The 15820-nt window shown below is 44.0% G+C and overlaps 2 protein-coding genes and 1 pseudogene across 2 annotated transcripts; 2 read left to right on the top strand and 1 right to left on the bottom strand.

Moving 5' to 3' along the window:
* The first annotated feature begins 1628 nt into the window (after positions 1–1628).
* Positions 1629–3290, top strand: exosc4 (exosome component 4). Its single transcript, XM_035788317.2, has 3 exons — positions 1629–1864; positions 2325–2531; positions 2785–3290. The coding sequence occupies exons 1-3, from the start codon at positions 1694–1696 to the stop codon at positions 3142–3144; spliced, it is 738 nt and encodes a 245-aa protein (XP_035644210.1). The 5' UTR covers positions 1629–1693; the 3' UTR covers positions 3145–3290.
* Positions 3291–3419: 129 nt separating this feature from the next.
* LOC118394780 (glycosylphosphatidylinositol anchor attachment 1 protein-like) lies at positions 3420–7241 on the top strand (annotated as a pseudogene).
* A 5064-nt stretch (positions 7242–12305) lies between these two features.
* LOC118394778 (ranBP-type and C3HC4-type zinc finger-containing protein 1-like) lies at positions 12306–15354 on the bottom strand. Its single transcript, XM_035788316.2, has 9 exons — positions 14881–15354; positions 14265–14439; positions 14037–14132; positions 13787–13928; positions 13613–13703; positions 13223–13508; positions 13023–13141; positions 12729–12839; positions 12306–12625 (listed from the first exon to the last, which is right to left on the bottom strand). Exons 1-9 carry the CDS (start codon positions 15136–15138, stop codon positions 12581–12583), a joined length of 1323 nt encoding a protein of 440 aa, XP_035644209.1. The 5' UTR covers positions 15139–15354; the 3' UTR covers positions 12306–12580.
* Positions 15355–15820: the final 466 nt, after the last annotated feature.

Raw genomic sequence — 15820 nt, 5'->3', positions numbered from 1 at the left:
AATGTCTTTGGATAGGTCGCCACACGGTATTTGGTTTAGTTATAGGTTAGTGAGGGGAAGTTCGGCTCTTATTACTGACTTGGATCTGTTCGACTCGTTCAGTCAGAAGAACGAATCTTTCGACTCATTTCGTTCATTTGATTCAGTAATACTCAGAGCACGCAGGACCCCCTATCAGCGAAAGATGAACTGAATCAAATCAAATCAAATGTATTTATATAGCCCTTCGTACATCAGCTGATATCTCAAAGTGCTGTACAGAAACCCAGCCTAAAACCCCAAACAGCAAACAATGCAGGTGTAAAAGCACGGTGGCTAGGAAAAACTCCCTAGAAAGGCCAAAACCTAGGAAGAAACCTAGAGAGGAACCGGGCTATGTGGGGTGGCCAGTCCTCTTCTGGCTGTGCCGGGTAGAGATTATAACAGAACATGACCAAGATGTTCAAATGTTCATAAATGACCAGCATGGTCGAATAATAATAAGGCAGAACAGTTGAAACTGGAGCAGCAGCACAGTCAGGTGGACTGGGGACAGCAAGGAGCCTTCATGTCAGGTAGTCCTGGGGCACGGTCCTAGGGCTCAGGTCAGTTGAAACTGGAGCAGGAGCATGGCCAGGTGGACTGGGGACAGCAAGGAGTCCTCATGTCAGGTAGTCCTGGGACATGGTCCTAGGGCTCAGGTCCTCCGAGAGAGAGAAAGAAAGAGAGAAGGAGAGAATTAGAGAACGCACACTTAGATTCACACAGGACACCGAATAGGACAGGAGAAGTACTCCAGATATAACAAACTGACCCTAGCCCCCCGACACATAAACTACTGCAGCATAAATACTGGAGGCTGAGACAGGAGGGGTCAGGAGACACTGTGGCCCCATCCGAGGACACCCCCGGACAGGGCCAAACAGGAAGGATATAACCCCACCCACTTTGCCAAAGCACATCCCCCACACCACTAGAGGGATATCTTCAACCACCAACTGAAAACCACCAACTGAAAACTCGTGTCGATGACCATAGGTATATTGGAGCTATCATTTGTGACAAGACTTGTAAACGTGTGCTTTAAACAATGTACATGTGTTGATTGCTAGGCATACAAATAATATTATTTATTGATACATTTGAAACGAGGTCTAGTTGTGGCGCAACAAAACTATATTGTGAACAACTCTTGGCGGAATGCATTGCTTGTTGTGAGGGTGATAAGCACAGTCCCAAACGAATCGTTCTCGAGTTCGAGTAATTTGAGCAGAGGCTGTGCATGTTTTGGTTGTACAAAGCGGTGTCCATAACATTCAATAATCAATTAATTGCACTCATTATTGCATCATATGAATAATTATCCGTTCTAAACATGTATTGTTCTTCTCTATGCTTATTTCGTGATCTATTTTACTGCGCTCATATGACAGACAGTTAGTGGTTGAAGCATATCTCTGGGGCCGTAGGAGCGTATATTAATCATGCTGTTTGTCTCCTTACAACCAGCACTAGTAGGTCAAACGAATGACTGAAATGAATGAGTCACTCAGAAAAACGAAAAATCGAGTCAATGAAATGATTCGTTCGCGAACTGTACATCACTATTTCGGTTGCCTAAAGCCACCGTATCTTCTCCAGTGGGCGTGTGGGTAATGTAGTGTATAACACACGTGCGTAGTTTTTTAAAAATCGCCAGTTCAAACGTTGAAACATGGCAGGCCTGGAGTTATTGTCAGATCAAGGATATCGTCTTGATGGAAGAAAAGCTGCTGAACTGCGGAAAGTACAAGCTCGTATGGGTGTATTTGCCCAAGCTGACGGGTCTGCGTACATAGAACAGGGAAATACCAAAGCGCTGGCAGTTGTGTATGGTCCTCATGAAGTAAGTTTCTTGATAAAATAGCGTGTTAGCAAAGATGCCTTGTTAGCTAACGTTACATAGATAACACGCTAGCTAACATACAACTGAGATTAATTAGCTATGGACATTGCTTCAGCTCGGCTAGCATTTCAGATCAGTTTGTTTATCCAACTTGTAATTGTTCCAACATAGCTAACGTTAATGTGTTCAGCCCCCTGGTTCTAGTCTAGAGAGCTAAACTAGCCACCCTGCACACTTCTACCTGTGCCTCGGGTCCAGACCTCTTAGTAGATGTGGTAGCATACACAGGGAGACTACACTTTCCCACCTATGGCCCAAGGTAACGTGAGGGTGTATTACTGCTGCCACCAATGCAGTGCTTGAGAAGGAGCAGTTGGCGCAATACCTGAAGAATCAGTGAGACTGCAGTTAGGGGGTTCGAGGGGATCGCATTTAAAATCAAATGTACTCTGTTCTCCAGGTGCGAGGCTCCCGCAGCAAGACCCTCCATGACCGTGCTGTCATCAACTGCCAATACAGCATGGCTACCTTCAGTACAGCTGAGAGGAAGAGAAGACCCCACGGGGACCGCAAGTCCACAGAGATGAGCCTTCACCTCAAGCAGACTTTCGAGGCAGCAGTGTTGACTAATCTGTACCCACGCTCTCAAATAGACATTTATGTCAAGGTACCACACTATTTCAGATATGAATGAACTATAAAATGGGTTGTGGTGGAGTATGATGCTATTCATAAAATGGTGACATTAAAGTGGTTGAATATCCTGTCTTTGGGATTTGGAACCAATTTTAAGTTTTGTTTGGTTAGTTTCATGTTCTCCGGTATAGAGGTTTCTTCATCAATTTGAACCCTGAAACATGGGGTTTAAAAAAACAACCCAACTTGAATTGAAACATTTCACACTCCCTCTTCCCTCTCAGATCTTGCAGTCAGATGGAGGGAACTACAGCGCGTGTGTGAACGCCGCTACTCTGGCAGTAGTCGATGCGGGCATCCCCATGCGTGACTATGTGTGCGCCTGCACTGCAGGCTTTGTGGATGAGACCCCATTGGCAGACCTGTGCCATGCTGAAGAGAGTGGAGGGGGCACATCACTGGCCCTGGCATTGTTGCCTCGTGGCGGGCACATTGCCCTGCTACAGATGGACGCCCGACTCCACCAGGACCACCTAGAGACACTGATGGAGGCGGCAATGACGGCCTGTAAGGGTGTCAGCAAAGTGTTGGACGAGGTGGTGAGGCAGCATCTACAGGAGGTGTCTGCGCTGACTGGAGAGTGATGTAGCTTGGACTTTGGGGTAGATTGGTCTGCGTGAAAGGCAGGGAAGGTAGGGGAGAAGATGGAGGAAACTTTTTTTTTTTTTATTGTACAATTGTGTTATGCTTTTGTATGAAATGCTTTATTAAAAAATGAAATCTAAGCCCATTGAGGTGTTCTGTGTTTTGAATTATCCATAAACTTGACTGAGATGATTGGTTGACAGAGAGCCATAGATAAGGGTCTACATCGGGTAAATCAATCAGCAAAAATAAAACTAATGATTTGTAGCATCACCTGAACCGTGTTTTTGAAATAGATTTCTGTGAAACTTTTAAGGTCATCTTCCAAACCATCAGGGAGAGCCAGTCATAAATGGCAATACTGTGATCTATATTTATGTATACTGAACAAAATATAAACGTAACATGTAAAGTGTGTTTTTTGCTAAAGTGAGAGCTGAGTTGGTCCGTCACACAATAGTCCGGTAAGAAACTAGGAAAAACATGTTGCGCAGTATGGCCTAGCTGCACCTGTCATCTTGGGTGTTACCCTTACTGTGTCCGAGAGGTAGGCTCTGGCTTACAACTACACATTTGTAAAGGTATTAAGACTCATTGTTTGGTTGAAAATAAACACCGTTTAGGTATTTGCGCGTTCAACGTAGCTGGTTCTATGACGCTAGCTAACACGTCTTTCCAATCAATATTGGGTTAGCAGGTACGTTAGCTAGCTAGGTTAACGATGTTGAGCGCTAAAGCTAACGCAACATTATTGAATATTATTGTGCGAGTCTTAGTTTCCTAGGGTCCAGCTGAGCCAGTGTGAGTGGTACAAGGCAACAATATGGGACTGCTGTCTGACCCAAACCAAAAGTGAGCCCTGACCGACCTCGCCTGTTTCAATGCACCAATTTGGTGAGTCCTTGTAGAATCCTGAGGGAGAATCCGTTGGGGAATGGAATGGAATGGAACTGGGCATCCTCTTGATGTACCCAATCCACTTTGTAGGGTATCATTTAAATTGTTCCCCTATAAAAGTAGGGTGAGTCAGCCTGATAAGCCTTCTTCCTATAGCATGTCACTAGTGTCAGGAAAAATGATGTGCCCTTCCTATCACTAACCCCAATTTTGACATTCAGTGCTTAATTTACCTATCACAATTCCAGCTGTAAGAATGATATAATCCCCCTGTCCTCTCCCATAATATTCCTTCTGCATTTCTCTCCTCTCTTATCTGTAGTGGGATGCCAGTGGATTGGCTGGTGTATACTATGCAGTCCCAAGGGCTGGAAGTGTTTACTCAGAGCTTCACCTGCAAACTTCCCTTCCCCGATGAAAACAAAGAGAGATATGCGAGTGTGTGCTAAGACAAAGATGTCTAAACATGCATTTAATTTGATCCCAGTGCGTGCACACTTTCACACAGACGCATTCTTTCCTCTCAGGCTTTATTTTCTTCTCTTTCTCTCACTCATCCTTTTCTCTGTTTGTCTGTCAGTCTCGGTCAGATGGTGCATGGCACTAACATTTATGGGATCCTGCGGGCCCCCAGAGCCCCTCATACTGATGCCCTGGTGCTGGGCGCCCCCTGTGGTGAGGGAAACAACGACAACCAGGCTGGGCCTTGCCCAGTACTTCAGGAGTAAGCATACTACTTACACAGACCATTGGAGAAGCACCACATAAGCATACACTCCTACCTCCTTTCTTTAATTAATCAGTCAATGATTCGGTCTCTTCTCAGGTCAGATCCACTGGGCTAAGGATACCTTTCTGGTGAATGAACATGACCTGATCGGCATGCAGGCCTGGCTCGAGGGATACCACCACACCAACACCAATGGTCAGTACCTGGCAGGGTAGCCTAGTGGTTAGAGCGTTGGACTAGTAACTGGAAGGTTGTGAGTTCAAACCCCCCAGCTGACAAGGTACAAATCTGTCGTTCTGCCCCCGAACAGGCAGTTAACCCACTGTTCCCAGGCCGTCATTGAAAATAAGCATTTGTTCTTAACTGACTTGCCTGGTTAAATAAAGGTAAAATAAATAAATAAAATAAAATATCTGTAATGATGTAACCCTGTAATGCACCAGTCGTAGAGACACCATTATGGACTCTGTATGTATTCTAAATGTCAACCACTGTGCCTCACTCTGGGTCCCCCAGGTGGTGACTGGTCTCTGCTGCAGGGGAGAGGTGGCTCCATCCAGGCAGCACTGTCTCTGGAGCAGTGCAGTGACATCATCACCAGTCTGCACCTGGTTCTGGAGGGGCTCAATGGCCAGCTGCCAAACCTGGACCTGGCCAACCTCTTCTAAGCCGTCTGCCAGAAGATAGTGTACCATCCAGGGCAAGGTAAGGAGGAAATCCAAATGCCGGATGTGAAACGGCTAGCGGTGTGCGCTAAATAGCGTTTCAATCGGTTACGTCACTTGCTCTGAGACCTTGAAGTAGTAGTTCCCATTGCTCTGCAAGGGCCGCGGCTTTTGTGGAGCGATGGGTAACGATGCTTCGTGGGTGACTGTTGTTGATGTGTGCAGAAGGTCCCTGGTTCGCGCCCGGGTATGGGCGAGGGGACGGTTTAAAATTATACTGTTATACCAGCAGTTACTTCAGTGAGTAATTTATTTGATGTACTTGCAGAGGTACTTAGATTTTTTTTAAAGTCTAATAATAGCACACCACAAACATTTCAGCTTGTCCCTTCCTCTGTATTTGTGTCAGGTAAGGACGAGCCAGTAGTAACACGTTTAATTATCCGACTGCCCAGCTACAGAGGAATGACTGGGACAGTACGTTCGGCTACATCCACGCGGCCCAGACCATGATGGTGTTGAAGCAGGCCAGCGGGCGGCCCTGGGGGAACCACGGCCCATTCCTTAGATACCATATAGAGACTGCTACCGTCGGGGGCATCAACACCTTCAGACAGTACAAGACCGACACCACCACCATCGGCAGGTCAGCTACTGATGTCCAAGCTTCAATTCAGATGATCAGAAAACATTTAACATTTTTGTACTTTCTATGGTGACATTTTCACTCTTAAAATTCCATGCAAATAAACCTGTGTCCCCATCATCCTCAGGCTCCTAGAGGGGATATACCGGAAGCTGAACAACCTCCTGGAGCATCTGCACCAGTCCTACTTCTCATGCCCTCACTCTCTCGCTTTGCCTCCAGTGGTTATTACATGCCCGCCTTCGGCCAGCTGGCTGTCATCATGCTGCTGCATGTGTCTATCGACCTCTGGGACCTTGGGGATTCTAGTTTTATTGAACCATTATTTAACCAGGTAGTCCAATTGATGTCAGATTAACCTTTTTCCAAAGGGAGACCTGGACAAGAGGTGAGGATGGTTGGAATACTTTCTCTGTCCTCCAGCTCAGGGATTCTGTCTATTGTTGGGGAATAATCAGAATTAGTTGGGTAACATAGATAAGATGTTTTATATTCATTATATGCTTGTTAGTTACTTCTCATCAGAATGTCTATTTTTGGATAATACTGTTGGCCGGTTGCAGTTATCTGTTCTCTGTCATGGGGTCAGATACTTGGGCCGCAGAGAGGGGAGGGGTCAAGCTTGTCTTCATATGTAAACATATCTTTTAAACCAATTATCTCTTGGCTCCACAATGTCTGTGTGCCAGTCACTGTGTCTCTGTGATCTTGTCCAGGAAGGGTGTATTTGATATATGCCTGTTCATGAGGATTTGTTTTATGGTCCTGAGAGCGAGATGAGAACATAGTTTAGGAGACAAAGCTGAACGATAATTTCATATAATTAAATATGGACTTTATGATAACTCTGACTTGTGTGTGGTTTGCTCTCATGATTTGGTAAATACAGGAAATTTCCACGACACTATACTGACTCCAGTAGTGATCAGTCATATGACAGGGGTAGGTAGCTCTGTACACCCTCCCCATCCTCTCTCAGCAGATGGCTGTGCAACACTTTCCTGTGTCCGAGACTGAAACTGTGGTCCTCACTTGCTATTGTCATCTACACAGCCTATTGTTTTCTGGCACATTAATTGATTTTCCTTTGCAATTCGTATACAGCCACGAAGTGCTGGCGCATAGGCTTACTCTGATTTGATTGAGGAACAGCAAGCTTGACTGGTTTATAAATGGTTTGGAACTGACTGAATAAAGGCGATCTCATATCCTTTACATTCATAAATCATACAATGTAGTTATGTCTATGATATCACATTGGGACAAGTAAACTAAAGTTCTCATTTGTATTTTTGATATGAAGTCCATCAGGACTTGCCAGACAGTTATGTTAAAGTGATTGACTCATCAGTTGCACCCTGGTAGACTTTTTGGCTATTATCTGCAGGAACAATAGGTAGGCTAGTGGAGCGACACTCTCACACTGGTCCAAAATATGATACAAGACAACAGATTGAAAAAGCTAGATGATACTTCTATGGTATTTTCAAAGATATTGATACAGGTCTACTGATTTAATCAACGTGTTGACAATGGAGTAGTCAACTGCTGCTTTCTGTGTATCAAAGCCCATGATTAATACTTCCTTCATTCTTCAATCATACCTGTAGTGCAGATAGCTAAGAAAATGCCTCTTTAAAAGGAAGCTTGAAGCCTGTTGAAGTCAGCAGACTCTTACAAGATTCTTAAATTAATCTGTGGGTCAGATGTTAAAGTATTTTTTTTATTTTATAAATGACACTGCAATTCAGAGTTGCAAACACGAATTTAACACGAATTTGTCGTTTTCTCTTCTCTTAACATGTATGGACCCAGATCTTAATTGTGCATCTATTCTATTTATTTGAGAGACCAATTTTTCCATTTGTAAAAGTGCTCATCACACAATTTGTTTGATTTGAAATTTAATTTAAAAAATAACTATTTGGGCTATTTACTTCCATTTCTGTTTTAATTTGAAGAACAAACATTGTGGCAACATATCTTGCAGAAATATACTTTCATCTCAAGTGAAGACAGGTTAAATGTTAAAAAATGTTTAATGTTCTCTTACTTAGAAAATACTCCTGATCATATAGGCCTAGACAATATCCCCAAAAACAAACAATACACTGAATGCATACATTTTAAATTTTTTCCAATCTGGAAGGTAAACTCAAAAGTATTCAATATTTTTCGCTGTTTGGCTGGCTACTCTTTCTATGTCTGGCTACTCAATGTGCTTGTTGAAAAAAACTGCACAACCTGCATACCTATCTTATCTCACACACTAAAAATATGCATCTATGCCAGGTTTTCCCCAATTATCACACACACCTTGAAGATAATGTGGCTGCTGTAAATTATTTCCTTTCACCATGTCCCTTTTTGTAACTCCAGCCTCAGTGACATCTTGCTCTAACATGAGTATTGTGATATGATCTAATCACTATCTGATCAAGGTTTGTTGCGTCCAGGGGTGAAAGTAGATTTAATTTCTTACTGGTACGGGACTCCCTGAGTGCACGCAATTTTTAATAGCCTAGGTGTAATCATAGAATGAAATATAGAAGGGCTTTCTGAGTGGGGCAGCGGTTACTATGTTACTATGTGTAACCTAATCACACGTAGTCTGAATTTATGCGTCCACTGCTGTCTGGACGCGTCTCGTTATCGGCCACTGATCTCTGCCTAAATCGACCCGGCAAAATAAATAGTGCGGGTACACCGTACCAGTAAAAGTTGAGCGTATTACTAATTAACACAATGCCAAAAAAACAATACCGTTATTTAACATTACCACGTGTCAGCCACATGAAAAATGGGCGGGATATGTTCCAAATTGCGTTGTGGTTCAACGATAACATTTACATTTTCATTTCACCCTTCTACACATTGTATTAAAATGGATCCCTTATTCCTCCATTGTGCATTTTCATCAGATTAGCTGGTGCCTCCCTGTATGCACATTTTACATATATTGTTTAAAAATAAAATGAATTTATTTTATCTTAAGACAGTTACTGATGCCATTAGTCAGTATTGTGCTATCTGTCAATGATTTTAGTGGCCGGTATAATGATTATTTCAATGGTTTGACCATCCAGATCGGTTTACACTTTATTGATAATGTTAGCACCAAGTATAAACAGTGCTTTTGTCTACTCTCTCCCTCTAGGCAAGGACAGGTCACAGAGCAGGGCTGGAGGATGCTGAAGCTGGTAGCTCTACTATACCTGGCCGTTTTACTGGGCTGCACTGCCCTAATCAACTTCTCCCTGGGCTTCATCGTGGCTCTGTCCCTGGTGCCCATCACTGCCTTCATCACACCACACACACCCAAGTAATACTCTCACCCACAAGTTTCTCCCTGTGCTTCTTATAGAAGTAATACTTCTCAGTATGTCTTCTCATTGATGTTGCACTCAAGTTTAATGTCTATGGGCTTGATTCAATCCGTAGCTCTGTAGATCAACGTTGTAGCGCTATTGAATTTGAAAGGTTATTTTCCGTTTGGGCCGACATATGCAGTGTTTACCGTGAACATTGCCTTTACATTTATATTGCGCTGTAGTGCAGGTCTTCTGTGCTACGGATTGAATCGAGCCCTAAGGGAACAATGCAGTGTTAATTCCACTGTTCCTTGAGTGTGAGGATATTGTGTACATGTAATGTTTCACTCCCTCCTTCACTGTCGAAGTGCTGTCGACAATCATGGTGCTCCACTGTTAAGTTTCCCTACCAGAGTTCTGTAGTATTGTCTTTACCCTCTCTCCATCTGCAGCCATCATGGTGCTGCTGAGCCCGGCTGCACTCTGCTCTACTGCGTCTCCCTGCAAGACGGTTGGATGCTCTTTCTGTCCGTCATCTCATAGGGCATTCGGGACCACGCCCTCTACGACTCATTGGTCTATCCGCTCCTGGCTCTGCCGATCTACCCCTGCTGGCTGCTGCTCTGGAACATCATCCTCTTCTGGAAGTAACAGGAGGAAGACTGGTCCCAGACCTGTCTTTATGGGAACTCCACCTATCCTGAAGTATGAAATGGGTTCTAGACCTGCATTTATGGAATGAACTGAGGTGTGCTCAGGTCTGACCTTTCACCAAGGATTAAGACTGACTGACATGCCCGGGAGTGGTTAAGTGCATTAGGTTGGGCTTGTGTGGCAGAATTTCAACTATAAGGTTGTATTGGGTTCAGGCTTGTGTGCATGGGATTGTTTTGGTTTATCATACCCAAATACATACCTGCAACTGTTTTGGATGTTTCTTGGTTGTTAGTGAATAGTATTTTTTTAAATTTTATTTTACCTTTATTTAACTAGGCAAGTCAGTTAAGAACAAATTCTTATTTTCAATGACGGCCTAGCGGTGGGTTAACTGCCTGTTCAGGGGCAGAACGACAGATTGTACCTTGTCAGCTCGGGGTTTGAACTTGCAACCTCTCGGTTACTAGTCCAACGCTCGAACCACTACGCTACCTTGCTGCCCCCTCTGCTCGTTGATCAAACTGAACAACACTACCACTGACATTGGAAGGGACAAAAGAGAATGTTAAGGAGGCAGCACCATCCTACTGCCAACCTCATGGTAAATAAAGCCCTCCAGAAAACATCCATAATTGCATCTACTGTATGAACTAAGAATTGTCTTTACTTTCAAATGTTTAGAAAAAAAAGTATTTGAACTAATTTATAAATGCTCAAATAAAAACTTAATTCAAACTTGATTAACTTACATTTATTCAGTTAACACCATTTTATACAGTCATGTTTCTGACAAAACAAAACATTCACTATCACAGTCCAGACAGAAACGTATTGGAAAGTAGGTGAAACACATTACACGTCAACATTAACATTGCCAAACATTCTGTTAAACACTAAATACAATGTTATAAAAATAAAAGCACTTTAAAACCCTGTCACTTCCACAGCCTCCTCGCAAGCAATTCCTCTCCTATAAAACAATATGGCACCAACCAATGACAGACAAGTCCTGGGCCTGTATTCACACTGAGGGTGCCTGATTCAGTTGAACCATGAACAGGCAAAAGCGGTGAGAGAGAAGCGCCAATCTCAAATCAAACAGCAATCTGCGCCGCTCGGTCATGTTGTCAACAAGTCATCGTTCAGAAACATCTTTTACATAAAATACCAGTTCGAATTGAACTAGTTTTCATTGTCAGTGTTATCCACGCAATCATGTTTGCATGTGAAAACACAGAAGCCTACTCATTACCCCACCTTGTTAACCTACATCATGGTTGTTTTGAGCTGACTTCACCGTCAAAAGAAGGGCACCTGGCTCATGCTCGGTTCCAACACGAACGCAATCAACTCTTACCCGGTTCACCGGGGGCATTTATTAAATCCCCTCATCGTCTCAGAGTAGGAGTGCTGATCTAGGATCAGGTCCCCCATGTTGATTTAATTATGATCTAATCTGATCCTAATAGGGCTTACCCCATTTAGTCAACTGGTCGATTGTTTGGGAGACCAAGATTTTAGTCGAGCAGTCAAATGTATTTTTTTATGGCACACAAGACCTGTCTGATTCGCGCCTGTCTCAATGTACAGATCCATTGGAGGCCGCGAGGATGGCACACCCGTATCACCAGTAGTACATTTACCGTTAATTTATTTACGGTAGTTTCTGTGAATGCATTCATTATTATTATTAGTCTTTTACTGTTCTCGTTGTCAAAATGGACACTGTTTGCAGAGCGCACAACCTATGCTACACTTGTGAGAAACAAGTTTAGGTTTATTTCATTCCATTTTTTTTTTAGTTGTCAATTTACTCAGTCTTTGTTTGGAGCACTCAATGTTGAGTAAAGACCTGCACCTGATTACGCATAGAAGTCGACCAAGGCTACCTGGCAGCGCCATTAAAAGCAGCAGACAAGCTCAGTGAAAATAGTTGATTTTATTAAAACACATAGGGTGTGTCTATATATGTTTTTTTTTTTTTTTTTTAACCAATCGATTGGTCGAAAGAACAGACTACTTTCGGTCGACAAATATTTTTTGGGGGGTTGGGACAGCCAGCACTCCTACTCTGAGACTGTTTGAATACAGGCCCTGGTTTTAAAAACAGCTTTTTTTCAGCTTTCAAAGTATCAACTTTCACAGTTGGCCAACTTCAAATATAAATCATATTATCTCATCTGAGATATATCAGGTAGAGGGATGAGAGAAGCACCACCCACCCCTCTAAAATAAATATTGGACTAGTCCCCCCATCCCTTATGTAAAATAAATAAATGGTAAATGGTAAATAAATGGTCTGCCACAAGGCAAAGGATGCTGACTCATGTCCACAGAGTCAAAAGCCAGCTCATTGACTATACAGGTAGTTCCTTTTGTGAGCCTCAGCAAGTGGAGTTCCATATCTGTGCTGCAGTGTCCAGAGGTTTGTCATCATAGTATGTCAGTAGTGGTGGTGGGTTTGTAGCTCTAAGTTGGTGTGTGAGTGATCAGTCTTCCAGATTATTGTATAGGTTACGGTTGAGGCAGTTAACTGCTCAATGCACTGATCTGCTCCTCTCTTCTTCCTTTCTCCTTTATCACACAGACGAGAATAAAGAAAATAATGTAGTTTACTAAAGGGAGAATAAACGGTGATGTGTGCCATCTGTCTGTAGGCATCCCATAGATACAGTACCTGTTGTATGCGGCTGTGCTTGCGTGAGTCAGGTCTGGCTGTACTGCAGATCTCACAGCCTGGTCGGGTAGGCTTGTTGATGAAGGTGCAGGAGGGACACGCCCATTCGGTCTGCAGATCAGAAGGACAGAGAGGATGTGTGTGAAAGTAGGAACTTTCTGACAGTGTATCACAACCAGTGAAATTCAGCGGTATACCAGCTACATGGAACTATCAAGTAAAGGAAGAGTAGGCGCTCAACTCGATCATCTTGCGTAAAAACTGTCAATCACAAATTTAAACATCGGGGTTGACCTGTGTTTTACTGGTTTTGCTGGGCTTATCAGGTTTATCTTTAAGATGCAGCGTCTCCAGGTTGAGGGCGTCTCGGATCTCGCTCGTACCCAACCTCTCGGCCCCACTTCCGGTGCTCCCTACAGCCAAGCACAACAATGAAAAAGGAGTTCAGTCATGCGTGAGCATGTGCGCAAGTGCATGCCAAGAGGTAAACTTACCCTGGGTGTTGTGGCTAAGCCTGGAGGGCAGGGTGCTGTAGCCCCGCCAGTCCTGGGAAAGAGGCCCGTTGCTGGTAGGCGGAGGTGGGGTGAGGTGGGCACCCTCCTGGTCCTGCTGGAATAGCTGGCGGGTGAGGCGGGCATGGCGGGCTGAGACCAAGTAAAGGTAGGCCGTATCCCCATCCCTCTGGACCCCATATGAGGCCAGGGACCTAGGCTCTGTGCACAGGCATTGTCCAATCACCCAGCGCTGCACGCGAGGGTGAAAGCCATACTCCAAAAACACCTGAGAGAGAGAACAATGACAGAGGAGAGAATGATTTGTGGACAGTTTCATTTGCCAAATGTAGCCCATGTATTCTAGCAAACAGAGACAGAAATGTATCTGACCTGCTGCTTGAGTGCTGCGACAGTCATGTGGGGAAAGACTTTCACTGTGACGCAACAGGAAGAGGAGATGTCTTCCACTGCCACAGACAAACTGCAAGAGACATGAAACTTCATTAGCACAAATTATCCATGTTCTTTTGGACTACTCCCAAGCTACTGCCTGTTATTTCTCACCTTATCTCTCCCTCGGCGTAACTCTTCTCAGACAGTTGGATAGTGAGCACTGCCTTCTGACGAGCTAGAGCAGACGCGTGCTGAGCAGCACCCTGGCTGTCACCTGCCTCGATCGCCCGGGCAAGCTCCAAGCACAGCTCCTCTTCAGAGAGAGAACATGTTCACTCGCACACAGAAACATTTACCCTGTGTAGTCTTGCAAATGTGGTAGAAAGAGAGAGTGGGGGAATCGTGTGGTGAGGGTACTCACCAGTGAGTGGTAAGGAGGCTGTGCTGCGCTGTTCTAGAGCTGCTGCTTCGTGCTGCTGTCGGTCATCCATAGGATGTGGGGAACTATTTACAGCAACTACAGTGAGGGAGAGTGGTCAATTGTGCTAGCCATAGTATGGTATACTAGGAAGACACTCTTCTAATACACAATGACATGAATGCATCCAAGCAAGCAGACAAGAGGAAAAAGACTGCCATGCCCTCTGACCTCTGTGTGCCTCTCTTAGTGATGACATCACCACAGTGGCCCACTGCTCAGCCTCCAGGTCGCAGCGGAAGTTGAAGCGGATACAGTCATGAGGGGGCGTGGCCAAGCGCATCTCGTGAAGGCATGGGGACTTGACCTCATACTGCACAGAGCGCAGGTCAAACTCCGCAATGAACTGGGAGAAAGAAATAAAGAGAATAATTTGCTTAGATCTCTAATCTTTGTGGACTTCGCGGATATGGACCTACTTCACCTTAGAGGGACAAACTGTAACCCCAGTGGCAATGTGCTAACTTTGATGTTTAGTTGTTTACATGCTGGAATAATCTTCCATAAAGAAAATGTTGTCTTCCCTTGTACAGACAAACACAAGGACAGATAAGTAAACTGTAATCACCACAAGACATCGGTTCGCACCAATGGGATTACTGTAGTATTTGATTAAACAAGATTCCAATTCAGTGACTACTGTATTTTCTGTAAACAAATGTTCCTCCAACAAACAAACAAACGCGTGCAATTTCTCATGTCAACGCATGAAATGTATTGCATGGCATTATATCAGGGGTCGAGATACAATAGATCTAGCTAGACGTTACAGAGCAGTGTATCTTACCACACTACGGCCGCTTCCGCTAATGTCCCTCAGTGCTAGCCGAAACTCTCCAGCTTTGCTGGGGTCCATGCTAAGTTGAAGACGGAGAGCCTCATCGCCAGCTCCAGGGAGGCAAAGCGGTCGAATACCCGAATGGCAAACCGACACTCGTACCGACATCAAAACGGTATTGCAGTTAGCCAGCGCGGGCCCGCCATGTACAGACTGGGACGGGGCTGGCACAGGCGGTTTACCCCAACCGCCAGAACTCAGTGCCATATCCCACAAGCACAAAACCAGTTGGAACCTCCAAAGCACAACGGTAGTTATGTCGGTATCGCTAGTTGTATAAGGGTTGTTTTTTAACAGCCTACATGTTAGTAAAGTGATAGAGTTTCATTGCAGATATCTGGCTGGTATCTCTCCTAGCTACGATAGCGAAACGAAACAGCCCCTCAAAAAAAAAAAATCAAAACAGGAAGTAGCTTGGTTCGTTCTTTATTTACCTCCGATGGAAACCGGTCTTAATAAACATGGTCCGAGATCGAGATGGAAAAAAACAACAGCTTTTGCACACCGTGTTAATTAATGCAACGTTAATTAATGCTGTATTCGGTATTATAATAATATATCCAATGACAAATAAGTATATTATTGATAATGAGGAAGAAAACAATCAATTATACTTAAAGTGAGTCTAATACAATAATAACGCGTTCACTAGCGATATTGAGTCGTTTCATCTTACCGTCCAAATGGAATCTATGCAACTGGCTATACACAAGATGGACCACAGCCTGCCGTTTCCAACGGGAACAAATTAGTCATAGTGGGCAGAACTAACAATGGCATTTAAATAAAGTTTTGCAAAGGGTAAAGTCTACAAAATTTAGTCCACTCTGTTCATAACATATTCTAGTATTGAGAACAGAAAACTGTATTGAGATCAAATGTTTCATCG

The sequence above is a fragment of the Oncorhynchus keta genome, chromosome 15 (assembly GCF_023373465.1).
Source record: "Oncorhynchus keta strain PuntledgeMale-10-30-2019 chromosome 15, Oket_V2, whole genome shotgun sequence".
Classification (NCBI taxonomy): domain Eukaryota; kingdom Metazoa; phylum Chordata; class Actinopteri; order Salmoniformes; family Salmonidae; genus Oncorhynchus; species Oncorhynchus keta.
The sequence above is the reverse complement of the archived record's forward strand: the minus strand, read 5'-3'. Positions and strand labels throughout refer to the sequence as shown.

Excerpts from the sequence above, each read along its gene's own strand:
- exosc4 (XM_035788317.2), top strand. The coding sequence starts at position 1,694 with ATGGCAGGCCTGGAGTTATTGTCAGATCAAGGATATCGTCTTGATGGA. Across the intron at positions 1,865-2,324 it reads TTGTGTATGGTCCTCATGAA|GTGCGAGGCTCCCGCAGCAA; the intron begins GTAAGTTTCTTG and ends TCTGTTCTCCAG. Across the intron at positions 2,532-2,784 it reads AAATAGACATTTATGTCAAG|ATCTTGCAGTCAGATGGAGG; the intron begins GTACCACACTAT and ends CTTCCCTCTCAG.
- LOC118394778 (XM_035788316.2), bottom strand. The coding sequence starts at position 15,138 with ATGGCACTGAGTTCTGGCGGTTGGGGTAAACCGCCTGTGCCAGCCCCG. Across the intron at positions 13,704-13,786 it reads TACGCCGAGGGAGAGATAAG|TTTGTCTGTGGCAGTGGAAG; the intron begins GTGAGAAATAAC and ends TGTCTCTTGCAG. Across the intron at positions 13,509-13,612 it reads TCGCAGCACTCAAGCAGCAG|GTGTTTTTGGAGTATGGCTT; the intron begins GTCAGATACATT and ends TCTCTCTCTCAG.